Below are 23857 nucleotides of genomic sequence, written 5' to 3' on the forward strand. Positions count from 1 at the left end.
ATATAAGCTATTGTGCCAACCTATGTCGGGGGGTGGGGCAGGTCTCCCAGATTTTGAACTGTTATCACGATTCTGCTTTACTGACCCGGTTATTAGAATGGTATCCTCACCCGTATACCAAAGCCTCTGTCATTATAGAGCAAGTTCTTTCTCCGGTTGATTTGAGTGCTCTACTGTGGGGTTACTCCAATTTTTTTTTTGCACTTTTCCTATGCTCTCCCTCCTGACGGAAGCTGTGCTTGGGGTCTGGTATCTTCGTCGTGGTCGTTTTGCATTATCTTCTGATCCGAGTCCTCTTACCGCTCTGTTCGGCATGCCTCAACTCCCGAATAGTACACAAACCTCTAAATATGGCTCCTACGATAGGTCCTCCTGGCCAACGGCGTGCTCTTTTGTCAATCCTGCTATTGGTAGTTTTACTCACACCTCGGCCTATTTGCCGTCTTCTATTAATTGGCGGACAAGGATCCACATTTTGTGAAACCCTTCATTTGTCCGGAAATGTACATAGATCCCTGATGGATTTTCAGGGTATGTGCCTTCTTACAGAATTACCTGATCATGTCTTTTCTAAGGTATACAAACTGATACTTGCCACCACGCACACCTCTCTGTCTGCTTATTCTAGAGTGTGGGCAGATGAGCTGGGCTTAGAGATCTCCCCAGCAGAGTGGCAAAAGGCATTTACTTTCACTCATAAATCCTCTATATCAAATTATATACAAGAAAAAAATTATAAAGTATTATCCAGATGGTACAGAGATCCGGTCTCCATAAGTCGTATTTTCCCTTCTGTCCCGGATGTCTGCTGGCGTTGTCATAGAGAGAGGGGAACATATTTACATGTGTGGTGGGACTGTGATCTCATTAGCCCATTTTGGACAAAAATTTTCCAAATATACTCTGACATTTATGATGACTTCATTACTCCGTCCCCCAAAATTGCATTATTATCTATACTACTAGGTTCTATTAAATCGCAAATATCTAATCTTTTAAGATTCTTCCTCTCCTCAGCACGCCAACTCATTTCCAGATTTTGGATGACCACCACTTGTCCCTCTCTCTGGGTAGATATCTTGAACGATATTATGTTAATGGAATGATATCCAGGCCACCGAAATGGATTCACGGACAAAATTCACATTTATATTGTCTGTAATCAATATTCCTAATCGGCAACCTTGCGAAGGATGCTGTAGTCACCTCCCGGATATTATCTTCTCTATAGCTTACGGCCGTGTAACTAGATTAGTAGATTTCATGCCAATCCCCTCCTCCCCAATACATACCCCTGCATTCTTCAATGCCCAATGTATCTCTTTTTTACTATACTCATTGGAGTTCTCTCCTTTATGACTATACTTTTTTCTCTTTCTTATCTTTATCACATTCTTCTTTTTCACTTTGTTGGTCTATTTATAGGTCTCTGGGATCACATATAAGTAGATGCTTTCTAACAGACATCCTTTCCATCCAGTGTGCTACTGGATGGAGCCGTTAACCAAATTATGTACACGTTTTTTTTGGGGGGGGGGGGTTTTAGTTGTATGCGTCTTCTTGTCTATAATTGGTGACATCCTGATATCTTTGATATGAATATACCAGACCTTTTGACATTGCTGTCCCTCAGTGTCTTATTTTACATTTCACTTGTTCCCTCCCTTTCTTTTTTCTGTACTCCTGATCTACAGTATAACAGAAAAACTATTTATAATAAAAATATATTCAAATCTAAAAATGTTGTAACATCACCATCCATACATTTGATTACGGAGATAGTTTCTGTATGATCCAACGTGTTTCGGAGTGACTTCACTCCTTCAGGGATAGAGGAAGAACTCTGCATATGGGTGACATTATCTACAAGATTGAACATTTATTTGTTTGGAACATTTCTTGTATCCATTACAATATTTTACAATTTACAATCTGTAGATATAGTTACAATACATGAACCCATTTAAAAGACATGGTACTTCAAAATGCTGCCACCTCATATGGTTAGAAGACCAGCTGAACCTGGACGTAATGGAAACCCCCCAGGCCCGGATCACAAGGACAAACCACAGGTCACTGCAATAAATAGCTATGCAAATAAGTAGGAACGCATTATGTGTCATACACTGGTACCATAATGGTCTCATAGAATAGAAACCCACCATTAAGTGTGTAAACATCCAGGTCTTTCCACACCTTCTCCTCGTTCTACCTCATAGATTAGGGGATATGGTATAGGACTTCAAAGACAGGTATTCCCACTTGGACCATCTATCCCTTTTAGTAATGCTGCCATTAAGAAAATCAATGAACAATGTATGAATACATATGTCCATATGACTGTATATAAAAAGGGTCCTTAGTGCCCAAGAAAACAATTTTGCCAAGGGGAAAGAGGAAGGAAGGCTTACCAAAAGGTGAATATAATGTTCCCCAGTATATGCGGTGCATACGGTCCTTAAGCCCTCCGACGTTTCAGAACCGTATGCACCGGCTTATAGAGGCGGGGATTATCAAAGGGGTGAGAAATACCTTCCTATTATATAGGGATCTTAATAAAGCAGTGATTGGAAACATCCACTGGGGCACTCCTGTTATCCAAGATGGCGCCTAAACGCCAGACCCACACTGTCCCAATGTGGATGTCGCTGGGGACTGCCCCCTGGAACGTTGGTGCACGACGTCGCCCCGCCTACATTGCGGGATGACGTCACGCATACGTGGCTTCCGGGTACAAAGGCGGTACATAGGCACACCGCTGAATCCCAGATGGCTGCACAGAGCTGCAAACACCGGACCGGACTGGTGGTGCAGCCCCAGCGTGCCAGGGACCAAATCGAAGGGGGCCACATGCCCAGGTTCAAGACCAGCCAGCACCCCCAAACAAGGAGGCACAACAGCAAAATCATCCACATCCATTCTTCTGCTCAGTTTATACAAAGGAAAAAGAGGGATATAATAGACAGGACAGTAATGCTAATAACAGTATATTTAATGTACCCTTGTGGCTAACGTGTTTGAAAAAAAGACTAGAAAAACTTAAAGTGGTATGAAACCTAAACCCAAAAATTTAATATATTTCACCTTACCAATCAGATGTGGTGGTTCTGTTTTATAGTCTTTTTTTCCCCTCTGTTTTCATCTGGTCAGTAATATACCTCCTGTATAAGAATGCAAAGCTAAGCAGGCCATTATCTTCCCAACAGGACATAGCAATTTTACAAGAAAACCTCTACAAAATAGAGAAGTGGGCAGCTAGATGGTAGATAAGGGTGAATATTGAAACACGTAAGGTGATGTACTTGGGAGCTAAAACTAAAGATGCAAGTTGCACACTAGGGGGAGAACCTCTGGGGGAACCGAGGATGGAAAATGATCTAGTAGGTCACAGACTAAGCAATAGCATGCAATACCAAGCTAGAGCAAGCAAGGCTAGCAGATTACTAGCCTTCATTATAAAGAGTTTTTACTCAAGAAATAAAACTATTAATTCTATTAGTTTACAAAACTCATCTTGAGTATTCTGTCCAGTCCTGGTCACCTATCCTTGGGAAGGATGTGCTGGAACTGGATTGGCCAATTGCAGTATACAGATCTTTAGTGTTTCTAAAGAAGACAGGTGGCCTCACATTGACATTGCAGAAGTTTAGACTTAAACTGCATAAGGATTTCTTTACCATTAGAGCGGTAAAAATTTGAAACTTTCTTCCACAGTTGGTGTCAGTGGAGAATGTAGATAAATTAAAAAAAAAAAAAAAACATTTAGTGTTTCTTAGCGAGTGCAATGTACAGGGATGGAAAGTGGTAATAATATGAACACTCACAGGTTGAATTGGATGGACTGGTATCTATTTACTCTTGCCATCTATGCAAAAATAAGTTGTCCTGCAGTGTACTCAAAGATATGACATTGATGCGCAGGTCAAAAGTTCTCTGCTTTCAGTATATGTTAGCATAACTGGAAATTTCATTTGTACAGTGTGTTTCTGTCTTTTATGTTCCTGCTCTGGTCTTTGCACACAATATACAGTATATGTGCGTGTGTATTTACATATCAATAATAAGCATAATTTTAACTCAAATACTATTGTTTTACAGTCCCAAGCTTTCAGTTATTGTTGTTAAGAAGAGAGTTAACACCAGGTTCTTTGCTAATTTGAGTGGCAGTCTACAAAATCCACCTCCTGGGACAATTGTTGATGTAGAAGTCACCAGACCTGAATGGTAAGTCATTGTGCCTGTGTAATAACTGTAGGCAACGGTACACACCTTTATTTTCAGTTATCTATTTACAGTTTAGAACATTCCTTTTGCAGACTTGAATAAATCTGACATAGGTAGATGGAGAACTGGAAATGTTCCCTAACCCATGCTTTTCAAAATGTGTTAACAGAGATCTCATTAAATTGTTTAGAGAAATAAATAATACATTACATTTATTTTCAATGTGGGGAACCCATGTTAGTATTTGGTGGGGGTTTTTGCTATTTTTTTACTGTTGTCAGTAAGTTGAAGAGCATCTCAAACACTAATTACTCCCTAATGCTTATCCCCCATCCCTCATTTAATAACAAGCTGTTAAACCCCACCCCCTAGCAATTTACCTCAAAAGTGACATCTCTTTCGAAAATTCACTGAATGCATGGTATGCCAATGATTCTTCAACGTTTTTTTTTTTTTTGACCATATTTTGCCATTGAAGAGATGGTGGGATAGGAGGTATTTAGGAGCTATTAACCGCTTCTCAACTGCCCTATAGCAGATTTACTGCTACAGGGCGGCAGGGGTGTGCGCAAAATCACAAATCATGTATATATACACGTGATTTTTGCCCTACCTGCGCCACCAGCCGCGGCTGTCAATGTCCGGGTCCCGGCTGGTGATTACTTGCCGGCACCCGATGATTCACAAGCATCTCCGATGGGGAGAACTGTTTGTAAACAAAACAGTTCTCCCGGTCAGCTCATGCATACTGCTTTGGATGGCTGTGCACAGCCATCCAGATCAGTGTGCTTGCAGTGAAGCACACTTCCTCCCCCTAGTAAAACACTCCCTACACAAAGTTAACCCTTTGATTGCCCCTGACAATAACCCCTTTCTGCCCAATGTCATTAGTACAGTGTCAGTGCTGTTTTTTAGCACTGATCACAGTATTGGTGTCACTGGGGATGTCAGTGACACCAAGTCAGTTCCCTCCAGTGTCAGAATGCCTGCTGCAGTCCCGTTATTATTCACTAATCGCCGCCATTACTAGTAAAATTAAAAAAAAAAATCACTGTATATATACCGCCATTTGTAAACGCTATAACCTTCACATAAACCAATTCATTTACACGTATTGAGATTTTTTAAACCACCTTCCGCCCGCCATATAGTACAATGACAGGCGCAAGGTGGTTCTCTCGTTCTGATAGGACGTAATATGACGTCCTTCCATGCTCACCGCACATGTGTGGCTCAGGGAGCGCGCAGTGCGGTGATCGCCGGTGCGCTGTGTCCCTCGGACACAGCGGATCACGGAAAAAGCCGAAGATGTCGGCTCGGTCATGTGATCAGCTGTGTCCAATCACAGCTGATCACATGTAAACATGGAAATGCCGGTTATCAGCATTTCTCTCCTCGAGCTTTCACACTGACAGCTCGAGAGGAGAGCCGGTAATCGGCTTTCCGCGGATGGGACATGTACACTGATCATCAAGGCACTGATGATCAGTGTGGCCCCAGAAGTGCCACCTGTCAGTGCTCATCAGTGCCACATCAATGCCTCATATCAGTGCATACTAGTGCACATCAATGCCACATATCAGTGCCCATCTGAGCTGCCTTTCAATGTCACCTATCAATGCCAATCAGTGCCACCTATCAGTGCTGCCAGTCAGTGTCGCCTTGCAGTGCCAGTCAGTGCCGCCTAACAGTGCCAGTCAGTGCCGCCTTTCAGTGCCATGTATCAGCGCTGCCTTTCAGTGCCCATCAGTGATGCCTGTCAATGCCCATCAGTGCAACCTATCAGTGCCACCGATCAGTGTCCATCAGTGCAGCCTATCAGTGCCCATCACTGCAACCTCATTAGCGCACATCAGTGAAGGAGAAAAATCACGTATTTACAAAATTGTATAACAGAAACTAAGAAAAAACGTTTGTTTTTTTTCAAAATTTTCCATGGTTTTTGGTTTGTTTAAGAAAAAATAAAAATCCCAGAGGTGATTAAATACCACCAAAAGAAAGCTCTATCTGTCTCAAAAAAATTATAAAAATTTAATATGGGTACAGTGTTGAATGACCACGCAATTGTCATTCAAAGTGTGACAGCACTGAATGCTGGAAATTGGCCTGGGCGGAAAGGGGGTATAAGTGCCCTGTAGGCTGGTGGTTAAGGAAAGTCATGTAGCAGAATACATTTTTGTCCTAAATTTATAAACAAATTTGATTTTTTAAATTCTTTTACTGGACATGTTTAATAGCAAAAAGTCAAAAATGTTGTTTTTTTTCTCCAAACGTAAATTTCTTTTGTTTACAAACGATTTTATTTTTCAAGTAATAGACTGTAAAATGACATTACAGCTTCAAATGGTGTGTAAAACAGTAACAAGCCACAACTGAAGTGTACATTTCAAAAAGGCACAATCATGTAGAGTAAAGAAAAAATTAAGAAAAAAGAAGAGAGAGTAGAGTTTAAGTACATGAGCAATATAAATAAAGAGGTAGGCAGAGTTATACATCTACCAACAGAGTAAGTCAACCAACCCAAATATGGATTGTCCTCAGTCATGTAGTAAATGTCTATGAGTTCTCCAAATTTCCCATTTTCTATCAAATAAGTGTATCTTTTCCAGTAAAGTATAATGAATTCTTTCCATGAGCATCACAGCATCAACTCTATGTAGAACAGAGGCCAATGTTACTGTGATAGATTTCCAGTGCAGGGCGGTGGCCCATAGGGTGGATATACAAATGGTATGAATTAGCCTCATAACCTCAGTCTGAGCCCCCGGGATACAAGCTCCCAATAGGCAGGACTGCATAGGCAGATGCACTGGGGCACCCACCAGTGTAGAAGCTACCTCAGAGATCTTGCGCCACACCAAGGAGAGGACTGGGCAAGCCCAGAATGTATGCACCAGAGTACCGGCAAAGCCTCAGCCCCGGAAGCATAGGTGAGACGTCCCTGGATATAGGGCATGTAGTCTAGATGGGGTATAATATGATCTGGTTAATACCTTGAGGGCTGTCTCACGGACAGAGCAAGATCTGATCTAGAGCTCTTACGTATGTTATCCACTATGGAATCCCAATCTTCATCCGAAAAGGTTATACCACTATCAGCTTCCCATTTTTGTCTATATAGAGGGGGTGTGGGAAAGGAACTAACCAGGAATTGGTGATACAATTAAGACCCCTGGGAGAGTCACTGGTAATGCGTTCGAAGAACGAAATCGGAGATGAAGGTATAAGGTCAAAATTTGAATTAAAAAAATGTCTAATTTGTCGATAACAATAATATTCCCAAAGCGGGATATCAAAAAGTATACGTAGCATCCCAAAGGTGATATAAGATCTTCCTCTTTGAAAGTCAGATAACCTGATAAAGGATCTATCGTATCACCAACGGAAAGCCTGTGGAGAGGAAAATGTCGTAATAAAATTCGGGACACCAAAAAATGATGCACCTGGAGAGACAGAGGAGACCAGATTTAATTTAAATTTATATCGGGACCAAAGCATCAATGATTGGTCAACAATGGAATTATAAATACATAATGAGCGGGGGGGGGGGGAATTTTGGACCACAATATGCCTGATAAGTAAAACGGACGTATAGATTAACCATTAGCCGCCCGGCCTATAGCCGTAATGCAAAAATGCATTAGCTTTCCAGGGTGTACGCCATTTGGCGTCCTCCAGCACATGCGCAGTTGCAGAGCCGTGCAGCAGCGCGATCTATCACCGGCCGTGTACCTCAGACACGGCCGATGACAGATCTGAGTACCGTCCCCTGTTGCCGGTACCATGTGACCTGCTGTGACCAATCACAGCAGGTCACATGACAGTTGTATACAATGGATGGCTTCATTCATGCCATCCATTGTATACTAGTGTCTAGCTGTGAATGGTCACAGCAGGTCACATGCACATGTCATGTGATTAGCTGTGGCCAAATCACAGCTAAGCACAAAAAAAAAAAAAAAACCTGAATGAATCGATGTCATTCAGGTAAATGCTTATAGCAAAGTAATTCTTTGCTATAAGCAAATTGTGTAAAAAAAATAATACTGATCACTTCCCCAAAGTAGTACAATGTTACTATGGTAACATTGTACTACTTTGGTCATAGTGAAATATGAAAAAAAAATCTTTAAAAAAAAATGTAATAAAAAATATATTTTTTTTTTCCATACTGTCACCAGTCAGTGCCCCTGTTCACCGCCATGCCAGTTATATGATGATGCTGTACTGCACTGGTGACAGTATGTAAAAAAAAAAAAATAGTGAAAATAATTTTTTCATTTTCCGAAAAATTATGACAAAAAAAATACAACTTCGAAAAACTCGCCATTCCTCTTATGAAGTACGTCGGACTTTCTGCTTTACAAAAAGGGGTCATTTGGGGGATATCTGTACTGTTCTGACATTCTTGGACCTCAAGAAATTATATTGGCTGTCAGTACTTCAGGATTGATCAATTTTCAGATCTATACCATAGTTTGTGAACTCTATAACTTTCCTACAAACTAAAAAATACATCCTAATTTGGGTTATTTTCACCAAAGACATGTAGCAGAATACATCTCGGCCTAAATTTATGAAGAACAATTATTTATTTGTAAACTTTTATAACAGAAACAAAGAAAAACGGTTGTTTTTCAAAATTTTTGGTTTCTTTTTGTTAATTTAGCAAAAAATAAAAACCCCGGCGGTGATTAAATACCACCAAAAGAAAGCTCGAGTTGTGTGCAGAAAATGCTAAAATTTTAGTTTGGGTACAATGTTGTATGACCGCGCAATTGTCATTCAAAGTGTGAGAGCGCTGAAACCTGAAAGGAAGGTGTAAAATTGCCCGGTATTGAAATGGTTAAGATTCAAATCTGATCCACGGGATCTGGGAAGTAATAGTCGCCCATTGTGATAATTGTGCGAAACGGGCCAACAAGTAGTAAAGCCAAAAATTGGGACGACCGAGGCCTCCCGTCCGTTGCAACCGGTATAGAACTGATGAAGTAAAGCGGGGATGTTTGTTATGCCGATAAAATTATTAATCATCCGTTGATCACCTAGGAACATGTTCGAGCCAGGGATTGGAAGTGCTCTAAATAGATAAAGTAATTTAGGCAAGATATTCATTTTGTCTGCCGTGACTCTGCCCAAGAATGAGGGTAACCATGCCAGATCTTTAATAGAGTAGAGAGGCGCGACACACATGGTGAGTAATTAGAAGCAAATATTTCTGAGTATCTGGGAGTAAGGTTGATACCCAAGTAGGAAATCCGAACTGTGGCCCAACGAAATGGAAAAGAATTATGGAGAGATGCATTATAGCAGGGGTGGCTAACCTGTGGCTCTCCAGCTGTTGTGGAACTACATTTCCCATGAGGCATTGCAAAGATGGGAAGTTACTGACTTGCAGAGGCATGATGGAACTTGTAGTCCTGCAGCAGCTGGAGAGCCGCAGGTTGGCCACCCCTGCATTATAGCAAAGTTATTCAGTACTGTGCATAAATTAGGCAGTGATATTAACGGTTTAGTAAGGAAAAGCATAACATCAGCATACATGCAAATTTTGAAATGTGAAACCAATAATGGGTAACCAGAGATATCCGAATGTGATCTTATTGCAATTGCCAAGGGTTCCAATACTAGCGCAAATAATAAGGGCGAAAGAGGACAACCCTGATAGGTGCCCCTGCCCAGTGTAAAAAAAATCAGAGTTGCAGCCTGGAAGCCTTATTCTTGTTTTGGGGGAGTCGTACAAGGCATGTATGCAAGACAGAAACTCCTCACTAAAGCCCATCCTCTGCAGCAATAAACAGATATGGCCAGAGGACACTATCAAAGGCCTTGTTAATGTCCAGGCTCAGCAAAAAAGCTTCTTTAGAATGCAGATTTACATCCTGAATGACATTTAATGTGAGACAAATGTTATCCATGATAAGTCTGTCTGGGATAAATCCCGATTGGTCCGGGGAGACCAAAGGAGATAATAGGGGCCAACCTATCTGCCAGAATGTGGCTGAATATTTCCAAGTCATTATTCATTACTGAGATTGGTCTATAATTTTGAGGTAGATGATGGTCTTTTAGTGGTTTGGGTAATAGAGACATGTTAGCCATGAGTATCTCCTCGGGAAACCAACCTCCCTGCAAAACAACATTAAATAAAGACATTAAAAAGGGAGCTAATGTAGGGGCGAAATGTTTATAGTAACTGGCAGTAAACCCATCAGGGCCCGGTGCTGTGGAAGTTTTTAGTACGCTAATCGCACGGGTTATTTCCTCCAAAGTGCATGGGGCATTGAGAGAGGATATCTTGAGTGGGTGTGAGAGCAGAGAGGGGTATAGAATCTAGCCATGAACAGTTTGGGGAAACGGAAGTTGATTGCGGGGGAGCTAATAGGTTGGAATAGAAATTTTCAAAAATACCCAGGATTTCATGAGGAAAAGAGGAGATACTGCAGGATTTAGTACGTAACCTATAGATGTGTGGGGGTCGTATAGAATGGTTTAATTTCTGTGCAAACATAGTAGACGCTGAGTTACTATGTGATAAAAAAGAGGCCTTCGACCAGCGTAGAGCTTTTTCAGTGTTCTGGGAAAGCAAAGCATTCAGTTCTAAACTCTTTTGTGATACCAACTTTTTGTTAAGGAGAGATGGATTACCAACATGAGCTCTATAATGTGCTTCTAATTCTCGGGTAAGTTTCTGAATTTGTTTCCACCGTTCTCTATTTCTAGAAGAAGCCATGGAAATAAGGCGGCCCAGCAGGACCGCCTTATGGGCTACCCACAGTGTGGCCGGAGAGATATCGGGAGTTGTGGTTGACTGAAAGTATTCCTGAATGGAAGTAACTACCTCCTGGCGGGAGTTAGTATCCGTGAGCATAGAGTCGTTAAGTCTCCAGGAGTAGGGGGTAGGTGCTAATCCTATAAATGTGATGGATAGTGCGATAATATTGTGATCTGACCAGGGGCTTAAATGGATGCAAGCTTTCCTAGAGTTAGCTAGCAGGATGGGGGTACAGTAGATATAATCTAGTTTAGCATAAGAGTCATGTGAGTGGGAGTGAAATTAAATATCTCTAGCTCCTACATTATGTGCCCTCCAGGAATCCACCAGATGGAGTGTATCCAATTTTTTGGTAAGGGATTTTAGGACAGCTTGGGAGGATGGTGAGAACGAGCATCGATCTGAAAGGGGGTTAGCTACCAAATTAAAATCACCTCCCACCAGTAAATGGGGGGATAGAAACCCATCAAGAATTTAGAAAAACCGGGGAAAAAAGGATGCTTGCTCCGAATTTGGCGCATAGACATTAGCGATCGTGAGTTTACGACCCGAGAGGGTGCCTTTAATAAAGATAAATCTGCTCTCGGTCGCAATAAACATGTAAACCGTGGCCACGCCCCTACTTTTAGTAGAGTGTAAGGTGTAGAACCCCTGTTTGTAAGATCTATGAAAATATGTCGGGTGTTTAGCAGCTGCAAAATGGGTTTCCTGTAGTAAAATCATTCTTGCCCCTAGGCGTTTCGATTGAAGGAAGGCAGTTTTGCGCTTATTTGGTGAGTTGAAACCCTGGACATTATGTGAAATACACTGGATTACCATGGCAAACAAGAATCATATCTATCAGCAGTATAGTATTCATTTGAAAGGTATCCCATATAGTTTGTCTAAACAGTGGAACATAGAGATCCACATCAGACAAGGCTAAATCCACCAGTATCAATTTATGGAACATCCAAGCCCCAATATGGGGGCCGGGACGTCCACAAACTGGTGTATAAGCAACATCATATACCAAAATTGTCAAAGAAATAGAAACATAAAGCAATAGAATTGGAGCTTTAAGAGCTCCTACAACTAAAGGAATCGCTAATAACCATGGATCAGGTGGGCTATCTACCATACCTAAAAAGACATAAGAATCAAACATCAATGGCCAATCGGGCCCAATCTCTGCCACCGTAAAACACGGGGAACGGAGCGGCCACCCCACAACTGGGCGGTGACATCTCCGGCCATGCTAGGTGGCAGGGTGGGGTCACGTGTCCAAGAGTTCTAAAATATTAACTTACAGGCGGTAAAGTAAAGGTCCCAAGACCTCTGTTGATCTTTTGCTCGACCAGATAGATGAAGAGGAAATCAAACATAATAAACATATGAGTATGAAGAGATCTCAGCATTGACCAAAAAGCTATCCAACGGGTGTATGACATACAAATGAGCAGAATCCTTTCATCTTGGTTCTTGCCTGACTCTCCTCCTTTCCCTTCAGGGAGATGGAGTATACCAAATGGGGGATACCTGAGGAGTGGACATTGAGGTGAGGGAGCGTCCGCCAGGCCTAATTTAGCCAGGATTTCTTGACCTTCAGGAAGAGATGTAGCAACATATGTGCTACCATTGTGTGGGACTATCAGCTTAAAGGGGAAGCCCCATTTGAAGTGGATACGAGCTGAAAAAAGGGTAGATGTGATTTCCTTCATTTTTCTGCGTTTCTCCAATGTGGCCGGAGAGACATCCGGAAATAATTGCGATGTTGAACCTTGAAAAGTGATTGTTGAAGTATTGCAAGCAGCCCTGAGTATATCTTCTTTGGTCAGGATATCTTTCATACACAGGACAATGTCACGAGGCGGTTTATCATTAGGAGGTTTCGGGAGCAGAGCTTTATGGATGCGATCACAAACAAACGATCCAGTATCGTGCTCCGGGAGGAGGGACCTAAATAACTTAGTTGTGGCCTGTGAAAGGTCAGTCACAATCTCTGGGACTCCCCGAACTCGCAGATTATCTCTGCGATTACAGTTGTCCAGATCATCAACCTGCAGCTGCGTAAATGCCGTTTGCAAGTGATTGTGATCTCTGGAGAGCTCGCCATAAGCTAAGCTTAGCTCGTCATGTTTTGCTTCTAAACGGTCAGTTCTGGAACCTAATGCAGCTATTTCCTGGGAGAGGACATTTATGCTCTTATGGAGTTCTGATTGGAATTTGGCGGCTAGCTTGATGTACATAGTTTCCAGGCAAGATTCCAAATCCCCCTTAGTAAGTTGCTGTGCGTACTCACTGTCCTGAGCTGAAGGATGGGCTGCGGTATCCTGTATGGAACCGGAAGAAGATGCTCGTTCTGTGGTATCTTGAGACATGCTGCAAATCTCATGCGTTTTCATTAAATATGTCGTAAGGGATTTTTGAGCATTACCCCTACTTTTCTTTTTGGTGGAAGGCATGCAGAAAGTCTCCTGGGGGTGATCAATTGAATTTTATATAACCAAGGATGGTAGTGACCCCAGGGGACCTATAACACCCGGTACTGGTGCAAGAGTATAGTTATATAGATGCAATCAGGCATCTAAACACAATTTACATATTGTAAAAATGAGATTCAACATATGGGTTTAATACGTGGATATCAGCTGTGTGGTTATATGCAATAAGGGTCAGAGAATCAGAAACTGGTCCGACCGCTGTAATTGGGCCAGATAAGGTGCAGGGGACCTGTCAGGAATGGACTCAGCACTGGTGGTGGGACTCACCTGCTGTGTGGGCTGCAGTACCAGGGCTGACCAGCAGGTGCTCTCAGCAGCCAGAAGCTCACTCCTGCAGTCAGCCAACACCTGGGGCTGATTGCAGGAGGTGTATTTAAGGAATGGCCAGACCTGCAGTCAGGGCCTTGGTGTTGTTTCCCATGAGCCCCTGTACCTTGTGTCCTGTGTTCCTGTTCCTCTGCCTATCTGATTTGTTGCCGACTCTGCATTGTTCCTGACCCTGCTGACCGTCTCCTGTTTAACCCCTGGCTTGCCTGACCATCCTTCTGCCTGATCCTCTGTACTGTGCTGCCCGTGAGTTACTGAAACCGGCTTGTGACCCTGACCATTCTCTGCCTGATCCTCTGTACCACGTTGCCCATGAGTTACTGAACCGGGCGTGTGACCCTGACCATTCTCTGCCTGATCCTCTGTACCACGCTGCCCGTGAGTTACTGAACCCGGCTTGTGACCCTGACTATTCTCTGCCTGCTTTTTCGGTACCTCGCTGCCCGCACGTTGCTGACCTGGCCTGCCTGACTACGCCTTACGCTACCCAGACGATCCATCCATCCTGCACGGATCCAGCCATCCCTGCTCACACCTTCTGCCTCTTCACATCAGGCTTCCTACCTGCATATACCTCTGGCGGATCCCTCTACCACGAGTAGGTGTACTCAGGGGCCGCGACCTGGTTCCTGTCTGCTCCAAGTCCATCCCCACCATCAGGGGCCCTGGTGAATAAGCAAACTGGGACTTAGACTCCACGCCCTGGGGAATCCTGTCCTGAGGACTGCTAGGGGTACTACCAGACGGTTGTTAACAGAACCATATGGCCGGCCTGACCCTTCCACCTCTCCAGCCCTGACTGCGCCTGTGTTCCTGGACATACTAAGATTAGTGGAAGGTTGGTTTATTTACTGTGCGTTGTATATTTGGGTAGCTAATAATAAGTATATTGTTATTATATCATTCCTGAAGCCTGTTACTTCCCTGTGTCAGTCCACACACCCCTGGTCACACCCGGATCTCTGACAGGACCGCCTGGCACAGGATCTCCAAAGCTCTAGGATCCAGAGCTGGTCAGATGGAGTGTAAATACTGATGTACCGAGAAAATGGTCTGTACCAGTATGATCACAATTGCACAGTCTTAATGAGCATATAATCCAACTTGTAATGAAAAGATAACTAAAAGTAACAGTAGTGCATATACATAAAAGTGACTACTCAGTGCCAAAGTGTCAAAGTCTATGTTGTAGCAGGCGCAGCACTATGTAGTGCCTTGTGCGCTGTGGCATTAGAAAGATTATGCAATTGCTGTTTCTTTTGTTTGATTAGACTGACTTTACTCTGTAATTCCTCCAATTCCGTTCTATGGATGCAGTAGGTTTAAAGAGCACACCGAATACTTTAGTTAATTTCTTTAATAACTTCAATCTTCTTCATATAACACTGCTTACAATGGATTGTTTCGTTTATCTTACAGTGGCTTATTTCTTTTGTATTACAGTGGTTTATTTTTTTCGTATTACAGTGCTTTATTTCTTTCGCATTACATTGGCTTAATTCGGTGGATTATATCATGGAACTACAAGTAAACACATACAACAGATTTTACACACAGATCTACCTGCACTGTTAACAGAGGAATACACAAGTGCATTAAATACCTATTTGATCTTCTCTGCTTCCATAGAGTTTCTCTGACTGGAACTTTGTTTCCTCTTCTGTCTGGTGAGCAAGTGACTCTAGAAAAATCTAGCAGGGAGTTTTACACAGGCACAAATGTGAAACTGCAGCGCTAGTGAGCAATAATGAATAATAATAAAAAATATAAATTAATATTGAAAAGTCACTGATATAAGTATTGGGTAGTCCCGTGGATAAGCATAAATAGTTGAGGTGACTCTGTTATCCGTATAGAGGTGGTAATGAAATGCGCACTCACCGGACGCGCATATTAAATGCGCATTGAGTATAAATATCCTGCTGACAGGTGGTGGGCGATTCCTCCTCTCTCGGGTCCTAAGTGGGTGGTCCTTCTCCTCTGGGGGTCCCCTTATGTGGTCCTAGTGGGTGCTGTCACTACAGGTGGCCTGAGTGGTGAATGGCAATCCGTTCTTGAAGTGGGTCTGCGGACTAGAGCACTCCCCCAGGGGGCGACAATAACACTCCCATAGTGTAGTAAGTTTAAACCTCAAATTTATTAATAGGTTAAAACAATACAGCGTTGCAGACAGTAGTCTGTAAGCTAACTGACCAGCTGGTAAAACAATGATGGCCGCTGGAGCTCCACGTTGTGGTGTGGCTCCTCCTGATGCGTATCGTGCTCAAGCACATCTTCAGAGGGGGGTCGCCAATCACGTCGTGTCGTCCGCCGTTCACATTTATAGATAAAATCGCACATGCGCAGTAGACCGCGGCCATTTTGGGATAGCGCAGAGCGAACTGCGCATGCGCGGAAGTTGCGGGCGCCATTTTTCCTTGGTCCCACGGTGTGAAACAGGCTCAATGCCTGTGTGTCCCCAATAGGGGAATGTCTGTGTGTTCTCCAATGGGGATAAATAGAATCTAGTGTCCTTTTCCAATAATCAGAGAGGACATAATAGAAATTAATTAAACAGACTGAGTGTCTGCATAATATCCATGGCGATATATTGATGGGTTGAAATAGGGGAGAGCTCCAGCGCCAACTAGTGTTGGCGATGGGCAGAACTGATTTATATTCAATAATATGAATAATACAACTGGCCTATCCTTAGGATAGTATTTTATAATCCAGTGAAACATAAAAGGTATGACATTATAAAATGGGGGGTCTGGGAGATATTTTAATACAAAAAGAATTTTGATGAGAAATATATATATATATATATATATATATATATATATATATATATATATATATATATATATATGGCCCATTTCCCTATTATGACAAAGGTATATATCTCATTCCCATGGACTTAAGGTCAGTGCAAATATTATCACTACAAAAAACCCAGGAATATTAATATAATAAAACATAATAAAACACAGTCCTATCTGTACATATCTCCCTTGGAGAGAAACGGTGTGATTATTCCTCATAACCAAGAAGATGGAAATATAAAAAATATATATAACAAATCCAATAATATAAAAAAAGTTCCGTATAAAAGAATCCATAAGGGTACTGTGTGGATGAGGGGCTGATATATAAAACCTTTTAAGGTAAATAAGGATAAGAGTACATGTTAATCCCATTGAAATCCTATATAATTGGTTAATATATGGAAAATTATTCCACTATACCTGAACCATGGTATATAATATGTATAAAAATATCAATGAATTACCATGTGAAATAGATAAGAAATATATCAAATATAATAAGAGTACATATGCAGAATCATCCACACAGTACCCTTATGGATTCTTTTATACGGAACTTTTTTTATATTATTGGATTTGTTATATATATTTTTTATATTTCCATCTCCTTGGTTATGAGGAATAATCACACCGTTTCTCTCCAAGGGAGATATGTACAGATAGGACTGTGTTTTATTATGTTTTATTATATTAATATTCCTGGGTTTTTTGTAGTGATAATATTTGCTCATGCGCACTGACCTTAAGTCCATGGGAATGAGATATATACCTTTGTCATAATAGGGAAATGGGCCATATATATATATATATATATATATTTCTCATCAAAATTCTTTTTGTATTAAAATATCTCCCAGACCCCCCATTTTATAATGTCATACCTTTTATGTTTCACTGGATTATAAAATACTATCCTAAGGATAGGCCAGTTGTATTATTCATATTATTGAATTTTATTGAATATAAATCAGTTCTGCCCATCGCCAACACTAGTTGGCGCTGGAGCTCTCCCCTATTTCAACCCATCAATATATCGCCATGGATATTATGCAGACACTCAGTCTGTTTAATTAATTTCTATTATGTCCTCTCTGATTATTGGAAAAGGACACTAGATTCTATTTATCCCCATTGGAGAACACACAGACATTCCCCTATTGGGAACACACAGGCATTGAGCCTGTTTCACACCGTGGGACCAAGGAAAAATGGCGCCCGCAACTTCCGCGCATGCGCAGTTCGCTCTGCGCTATCCCAAAATGGCTGCGGTCTACTGCGCATGTGCGATTTTATCTATAAATGCGAACGGCGGACGACACGACGTGATTGGCGACCCCCCTCTGAAGACGTACTTGAGCACGATACGCGTCAGGAAGAGCCACACCACGCCGTGACGTCACATCCGCCGGAGCAACGTGGAGCTCCAGCGGCCATCATTGTTTTACCAGCTGGTCAGTTAGCTTACAGACTACTGTCTGCAACGCTGTATTGTTTTAACCTATTAATAAATTTGAGGTTTAAACTTACTACACTATGGGAGTGTTATTGTCGCCCCCTGGGGGAGTGCTCTAGTCCGCAGACCCACTTCAGGAACGGATTGCCATTCACTACTCAGGCCACCTGTAGTGACAGCACCCACTAGGACCACATAAGGGGACCCCCAGAGGAGAAGGACCACCCACTTAGGACCCGAGAGAGGAGGAATCGCCCACCACCTGGCAGCAGGATATTTATACTCAATGTGCATTTAATATGCGCGTCCGGTGAGTGCGCATTTCATTACCACCTCTATACGGATAACAGAATCACCTCAACTATTTATGCTTATCCACGGGACTACCCAATACTTATATCAGTGACTTTTCAATATTAATTTATATTTTTTATTATTATTCATTATTGCTCACTAGCGCTGCACTTTTTATATATCTACTGTCTATTTCATAGGTCTTTGGTACTTATTTTGTGCATAGCAGCTTGTTGTTTTTTACTAAGGCGCTCTTTACCATTTTATGTACATTACAAATGTGAAACTGGCTGGGATTGGTTAAGGCTCTGTACAGTGTGAGGATGGCTGTGATTGGCTCACCTATGTACTGACTCTTAAAGGCATATTTTCCTTTTCTGCTTCTGCTAACACAGTGAATATATAAATGTCATATAACATTCAAAGACATAAATTACAGCAATGATTCTGCTTTTGGCTTTAACATATGCACATATACACTGTACTGAGGTTATTGGCAGGTTTGGTATACACATATATGTGAATATATGTGAATATATTAGCAACCTAGGACCGGTTTTAGCTGGCCAGCTACATATGTATATAAATGAAGTAAGTGATCCACTGTGCGTCTTCTAGTGATAAAATTATTCGAATTGCACACTCACCAGATGCATAATTCCAATATCCATATAGAAACATGTATCATCTCCATGGTTCAGTGAAATCCTCTTATGGGCACGTCTATCATCTCTGGGCACCTTTATCCTTTTATGGGGTTCCCTCTGGATCATACGGTTGGATACTGCACCTCTGGACTCCCTTCCCTGAGGCAAGCACACCCCCTATGAATATGTGCATTTAGCACGAAACGCGTAAGAGAAAGAGCTGCGGAGTCCAGAAGTCACGCTGCCGTGTCCCCACATGGGCCGGTGGCCATCTTTAACCGTTTCATGGTCAGTTTTTCTTTACCTACTATGTCTATGTCTACTATCGATCAATAAATTACCCTTTAAAACGATATCACACCATTCTGGCATCCTTTCTTGGGACTCTTGCTGAGTCCACCACCCACAGAGTCCTCAGGGAAGGGTGTCCAGAGGTGCAATATCCAACCGGATGATCCAGAGGGAACCCCATAAAAGGATAGAGGTGCCCAGAGGGAAGCCCAGAGATGATAGACGTGCCCATAAGAGGATTCCACTGAACCATGGAGATGATACATGTTTCTATATGCATATTGGAATTATGCATCTGGTGAGTGTATAATTCGAATAATTTGATCACCAGAAGAAGCACAGTGGATCACTTACTTCATTTATATACATAGACTTTGGGACTGAGTAGTCACTTTTATATATATGCACTACTGTCACTTTTAGTTATCTTTCCATTACAAGTTGGATTATATGCTCATTAAGACTGTGCAATTGGGATCATACTGTTACAGACCATTTTCTCGGTACATCAGTATTTACATTCTATATCTGATAGTTATTGGAATAGCGCTGCGCCTTTGCTGTCAGTTTAGTTCAAAGAGGTTCTTTGGTGCCTTTTCGGTGTACAGCAGCTTAATTTTAGCGCTCACTTTTACCCTTTTGCATATTATGGTCAGATGGAGTGTAGGGATACCTGACTCCCTGGCAGTTGCAGGCCCCCACAAGCTTCCAGGCCAATAGGGGCTACATTTACAGTGATATAGGCCCCAGACTCCTGTCACAGTCCCTGGGGCACTGGTAGGGGACTTGTTGGGTGCTGACTGTACTCCCCCCGCTGGCTGTACTCACGATTGAGTTGGATGGTGTCCAGAACAGGGGCCTGGTTATGTCATGGCAGGCTGCGGTAGGTCTTAACAGGCCGGGTATGCCAGATGTGGGGAGTGTCGGAAAGGCCTCCGGTGCCCACTAGAGGCTCCCCACTGACTGGAGGGAAGTTGATTGTGCAAGGAGGAGAGATCACAGTAGGCCACACCGAGCCAACCGTGTCTGCCGCCGTGGAGAGGGGCCAAAGTCGCTCGGCTCCCCCCCTCTAGGTGCGGGCAGGGTTGGGGAGAACTCCGGTGCCCGCTGATGGCCTTCTGCTGCCTGGATGGCCACGGATTCAGGTATAAGGCTCCGGAGCTAGCGATTATACGGCCGATTCGGTCACCATCTTGGACACGCCCCCAAGGACGTACATTTCATTTGGGTGTAGTGTTGCATGACCGCGCAATTGTCAGTTAAAGTAACGCAGCGCCATAATGCAAAAAATGGCCTGGTCAGGAAGGGGGGGGGGGGGTAAATCCTCAGGAGAGCAAGTGGTTAATCAATGCATCGGGGATAACGTCTTCAGATACAGTGGGTAAAATAAGTATTGAACACATCTCTATTTTTCTCAGTAAATATATTTCTAAAGGTGCTATTGACATGGAATTTTCACCACATGCCGGTAGCAATCCATACATACAGAAAAACAAAACAAATATGTTCAGAAATTAGGGTATGTGTAATAAAATGGAATGCCACAGGGGAAAAGCATTGAACACATGAAGAAAGGGAGGTGGAAAAAAGGCATGGAAAGCCAAGACACCAGCTGAAATGATCAGTAATTAGAAAGCATTCCTGCCCCTTGTCAGTGCAAATTAATGTCAGCTGGTTCAGTCTCAACGGATGGCCTTTAACCGCCTTTCGCCCACCATATAGTAATATGATGGATGCAAAGTGGTTCTCTCGTTCCCATTCTAACCGCACATGCACATGCACGGAAAGAGCCGAAGATGTCGGCTCGGTCATGTGATCAGCTGTGTCCAATCACAGCTGATCACATGTAAACAGGGAAATGCCGGTTATCTGCATTTCTCTCCCCATGAACTGTCACTCTGACAGCTCGTGAGGAGAGGAGAGCCGGTAATCAGCATTCCTCGGAGGGGACATGTACACAGATCATCAGAGCACTGATGATCAGTATGCTCTGATGATCTGTGTAGCCCCAGCAGCGCCACTATCAGTGTCAGCACTCAGTGCTCCTCCATGCCACCTGCCAATGCCATATATCAGTGCCCATCTGAGCTGCCTTTCAGCGTCACACATCAGTGCCACCTATCAATGCCAGTCAATGTGCATCAGTGCCGCCTAACAGTGCCAGTCAGTGCCACCTAACAGTGCTAGTCAGTGCCGCCTATCAGCGCCATATATGAGTGCTGCCTTTCAGTGCCCATCAGTGATGCCTGTCAATGCCCATCAGTGTCACCTATCAGTGCAGCCTCATTAGCGCACATCAGTGAAGGAGAAAAATCACTTATTTACAAAATTTTGTAACAAAAACTTAAGAAATTTTTTTTTTTCTTTTCAAAATTTTCAGTGGTTTTTGGTTTGTTTAGGAAAAAATTAGGTACAAGGTACAATTGTTTCAAAGAAAACAATAATTAATGCACTCAACCAGCATGGCCTGTGTGCATGCTCTCCACGCAAGACTCCAAAAAGCATGTTGAAGCTCGTTTAAAGTTTGCTGCGCAATATTTAGACAAGCCTGTGAGATATTGGGAGAATATTTTTGGTCAGATGAGACCAAAATTTAACTCTTTGGACGCCATAATACACACCGTTTGGAGTTCGAATGGCACTGCACATCGCCTCAAAAACACCATACCAACAGTGAAGTTTGGAGGTGGGAACATCATGGTGTGGGGCTATTTTTCAGCATACGGCACTGGCAAACTTCATTTCATTGAAGGAAGGATGAATGGAAAAATGTACCAAGACATTCTTGATAAAAATCTGCTGCCATCAACCAGGATGATGAAGATGAAACAAGGGTGGACATTTCCAATCACCTGACTTGAATCCTATAGAAAATCTATGAAAAGAACTAAAGATCAGAGCTCATAGAAGAGGGCCATGGAGCCTTCAAGATTTGAAGACTGTGTGGAAGAAGGGACCAAAATCACACCCGAGCAATGTATGCGACTAGTTTCTCCATACAGGAGGCGTCTTGAAGCTGTCATTACCAACAAAGGGTTTTGTACGAAGTATTACATTTAAGTTAGCATGTTCAATACTTTTTCTCCGTGTCAATCCATTTTATTACACATAACCTAATTTCTGAACGTATTTGTTTTGGTTTCTTTGTATGTATGGATTGCATGGGTTGTTTCATGGTCACAATTTCATGTCAATAGCACCTTTAAAAATATATTTACCTAGTAAAATTGTGACATGTTCAATACTTTTTTTTTATCCGCTGTATGTTTAAAAGTGCAAATTTAGGGTCCACAGGTAAAATAATAAGACCAATGTCAATATTCACGTCAGATTTAGAGGTCCAATATCGAATTAGCTTCAGCCATCTACACAATATATACAGTGAAGGAAATAAGTACTTGATCCCCTGCTGATTTTGAATGTTTGCCCACTCACAAAGAAATTATCAGACTATAAATCGAATGGTAGGTGTATTGTAACACTGAGAGACAGAATAGCAACAAAAAATTCTAAAGAAATGCATGTCTAACAAATTATGCACTGATTTGCATGTTCATGAGGTAAATAAGTATTTGATCCCCTATCATGCAGCAGGATTTCTGGCTAACAGGTGTCTTTCATACAGGTAACAAACTGAGATTAGAAGCAGTCTCTTAAAGGGAGTACTGCTAATCTTATTTTGCTACCTGAATAAAAGACACCTGTCCACAGGAGCAATCAAACAATCAGATTCCAAACTCTAAACCATGGCAAAGACCAAAGAGCTGTCCAAGGATGTCAGGGACAAGATTGTAGACCTACACAAGGCTGGACTGGGCTACCAAACTATCGCCAAGCAGCTTGGTGGGAACAGTTGGTTCAATCATTCGCAAATGTAAGAAACACAAGACAACTGTCAGTCTCCCTCGGTCTGGTGCACCATGCAAGATCTCATCTTGTGGAGTGTCCATGATCATGAGAACAGTGAGGAATCATCCCAGAACTATATGTGAGGATCTCGTCAATGATCTCCAGGCAGCTGGGTCCACAGTCACCAAGAAAACAATTGGTAACACACTATGCTGACAAGGATTGAAATCCTGCAAGGTCCCGCTGCTCAAGAAAGCACATGTCCAGGCTGAGTTTGCCACTGAACATCTGAATGATGCAGAGGAGGACTGGTTGAAAGTGTTGTGGTCAAATGAGACCAAAACTGAGCTCTTTGGCATCAACTCAACTCGCCATGTTTGGAGGAGGAGGAATGCTGCCTATGACCCCAAGAACACCATCCCAACTGACTAACATGGTGGTGGAAGCATTCTGTTTTGGGGGTGTTTTTCCACTAAGGAAACAGGATAACTGCACCGCATCAAAGGGTTGATGGACAGGGCAATGTACCGTCAACTCTTGGGTGAGAACCTTCTTCCCTCAGCCATGGCATTGAAAATGGGTCGTGGATGGATGTGCCAGCATGATAATGACCCAAAACACATGGCCAAGGCAACAAAGGAGTGGCTCAAGAAGAAGCACATTAACCACTTCCAGTCCGGACACTTTTACCCCCTTCCTGACCAGGG

The 23857-nt window shown here is 42.5% G+C and overlaps 1 protein-coding gene across 1 annotated transcript in view; it reads left to right on the top strand.

The window, feature by feature from the left end:
* The window catches only part of PIWIL1 (piwi like RNA-mediated gene silencing 1), a 474823-nt gene that overhangs the window by 439958 nt on the left and 11008 nt on the right, over window positions 1-23857 (top strand). The window contains exon 18 of the mRNA XM_089653649.1: window positions 4099-4224. Coding sequence (XP_089509775.1) covers window positions 4099-4224 — 126 coding nt within the window. The remainder of the gene's footprint in view (window positions 1-4098; window positions 4225-23857) is intronic.

This window comes from Staurois parvus, unplaced genomic scaffold, assembly GCF_062004578.1.
Source record: "Staurois parvus isolate SC_StPar_1 unplaced genomic scaffold, SC_StPar_1.0 ptg000719l, whole genome shotgun sequence".
Lineage (NCBI taxonomy): Eukaryota > Metazoa > Chordata > Amphibia > Anura > Ranidae > Staurois > Staurois parvus.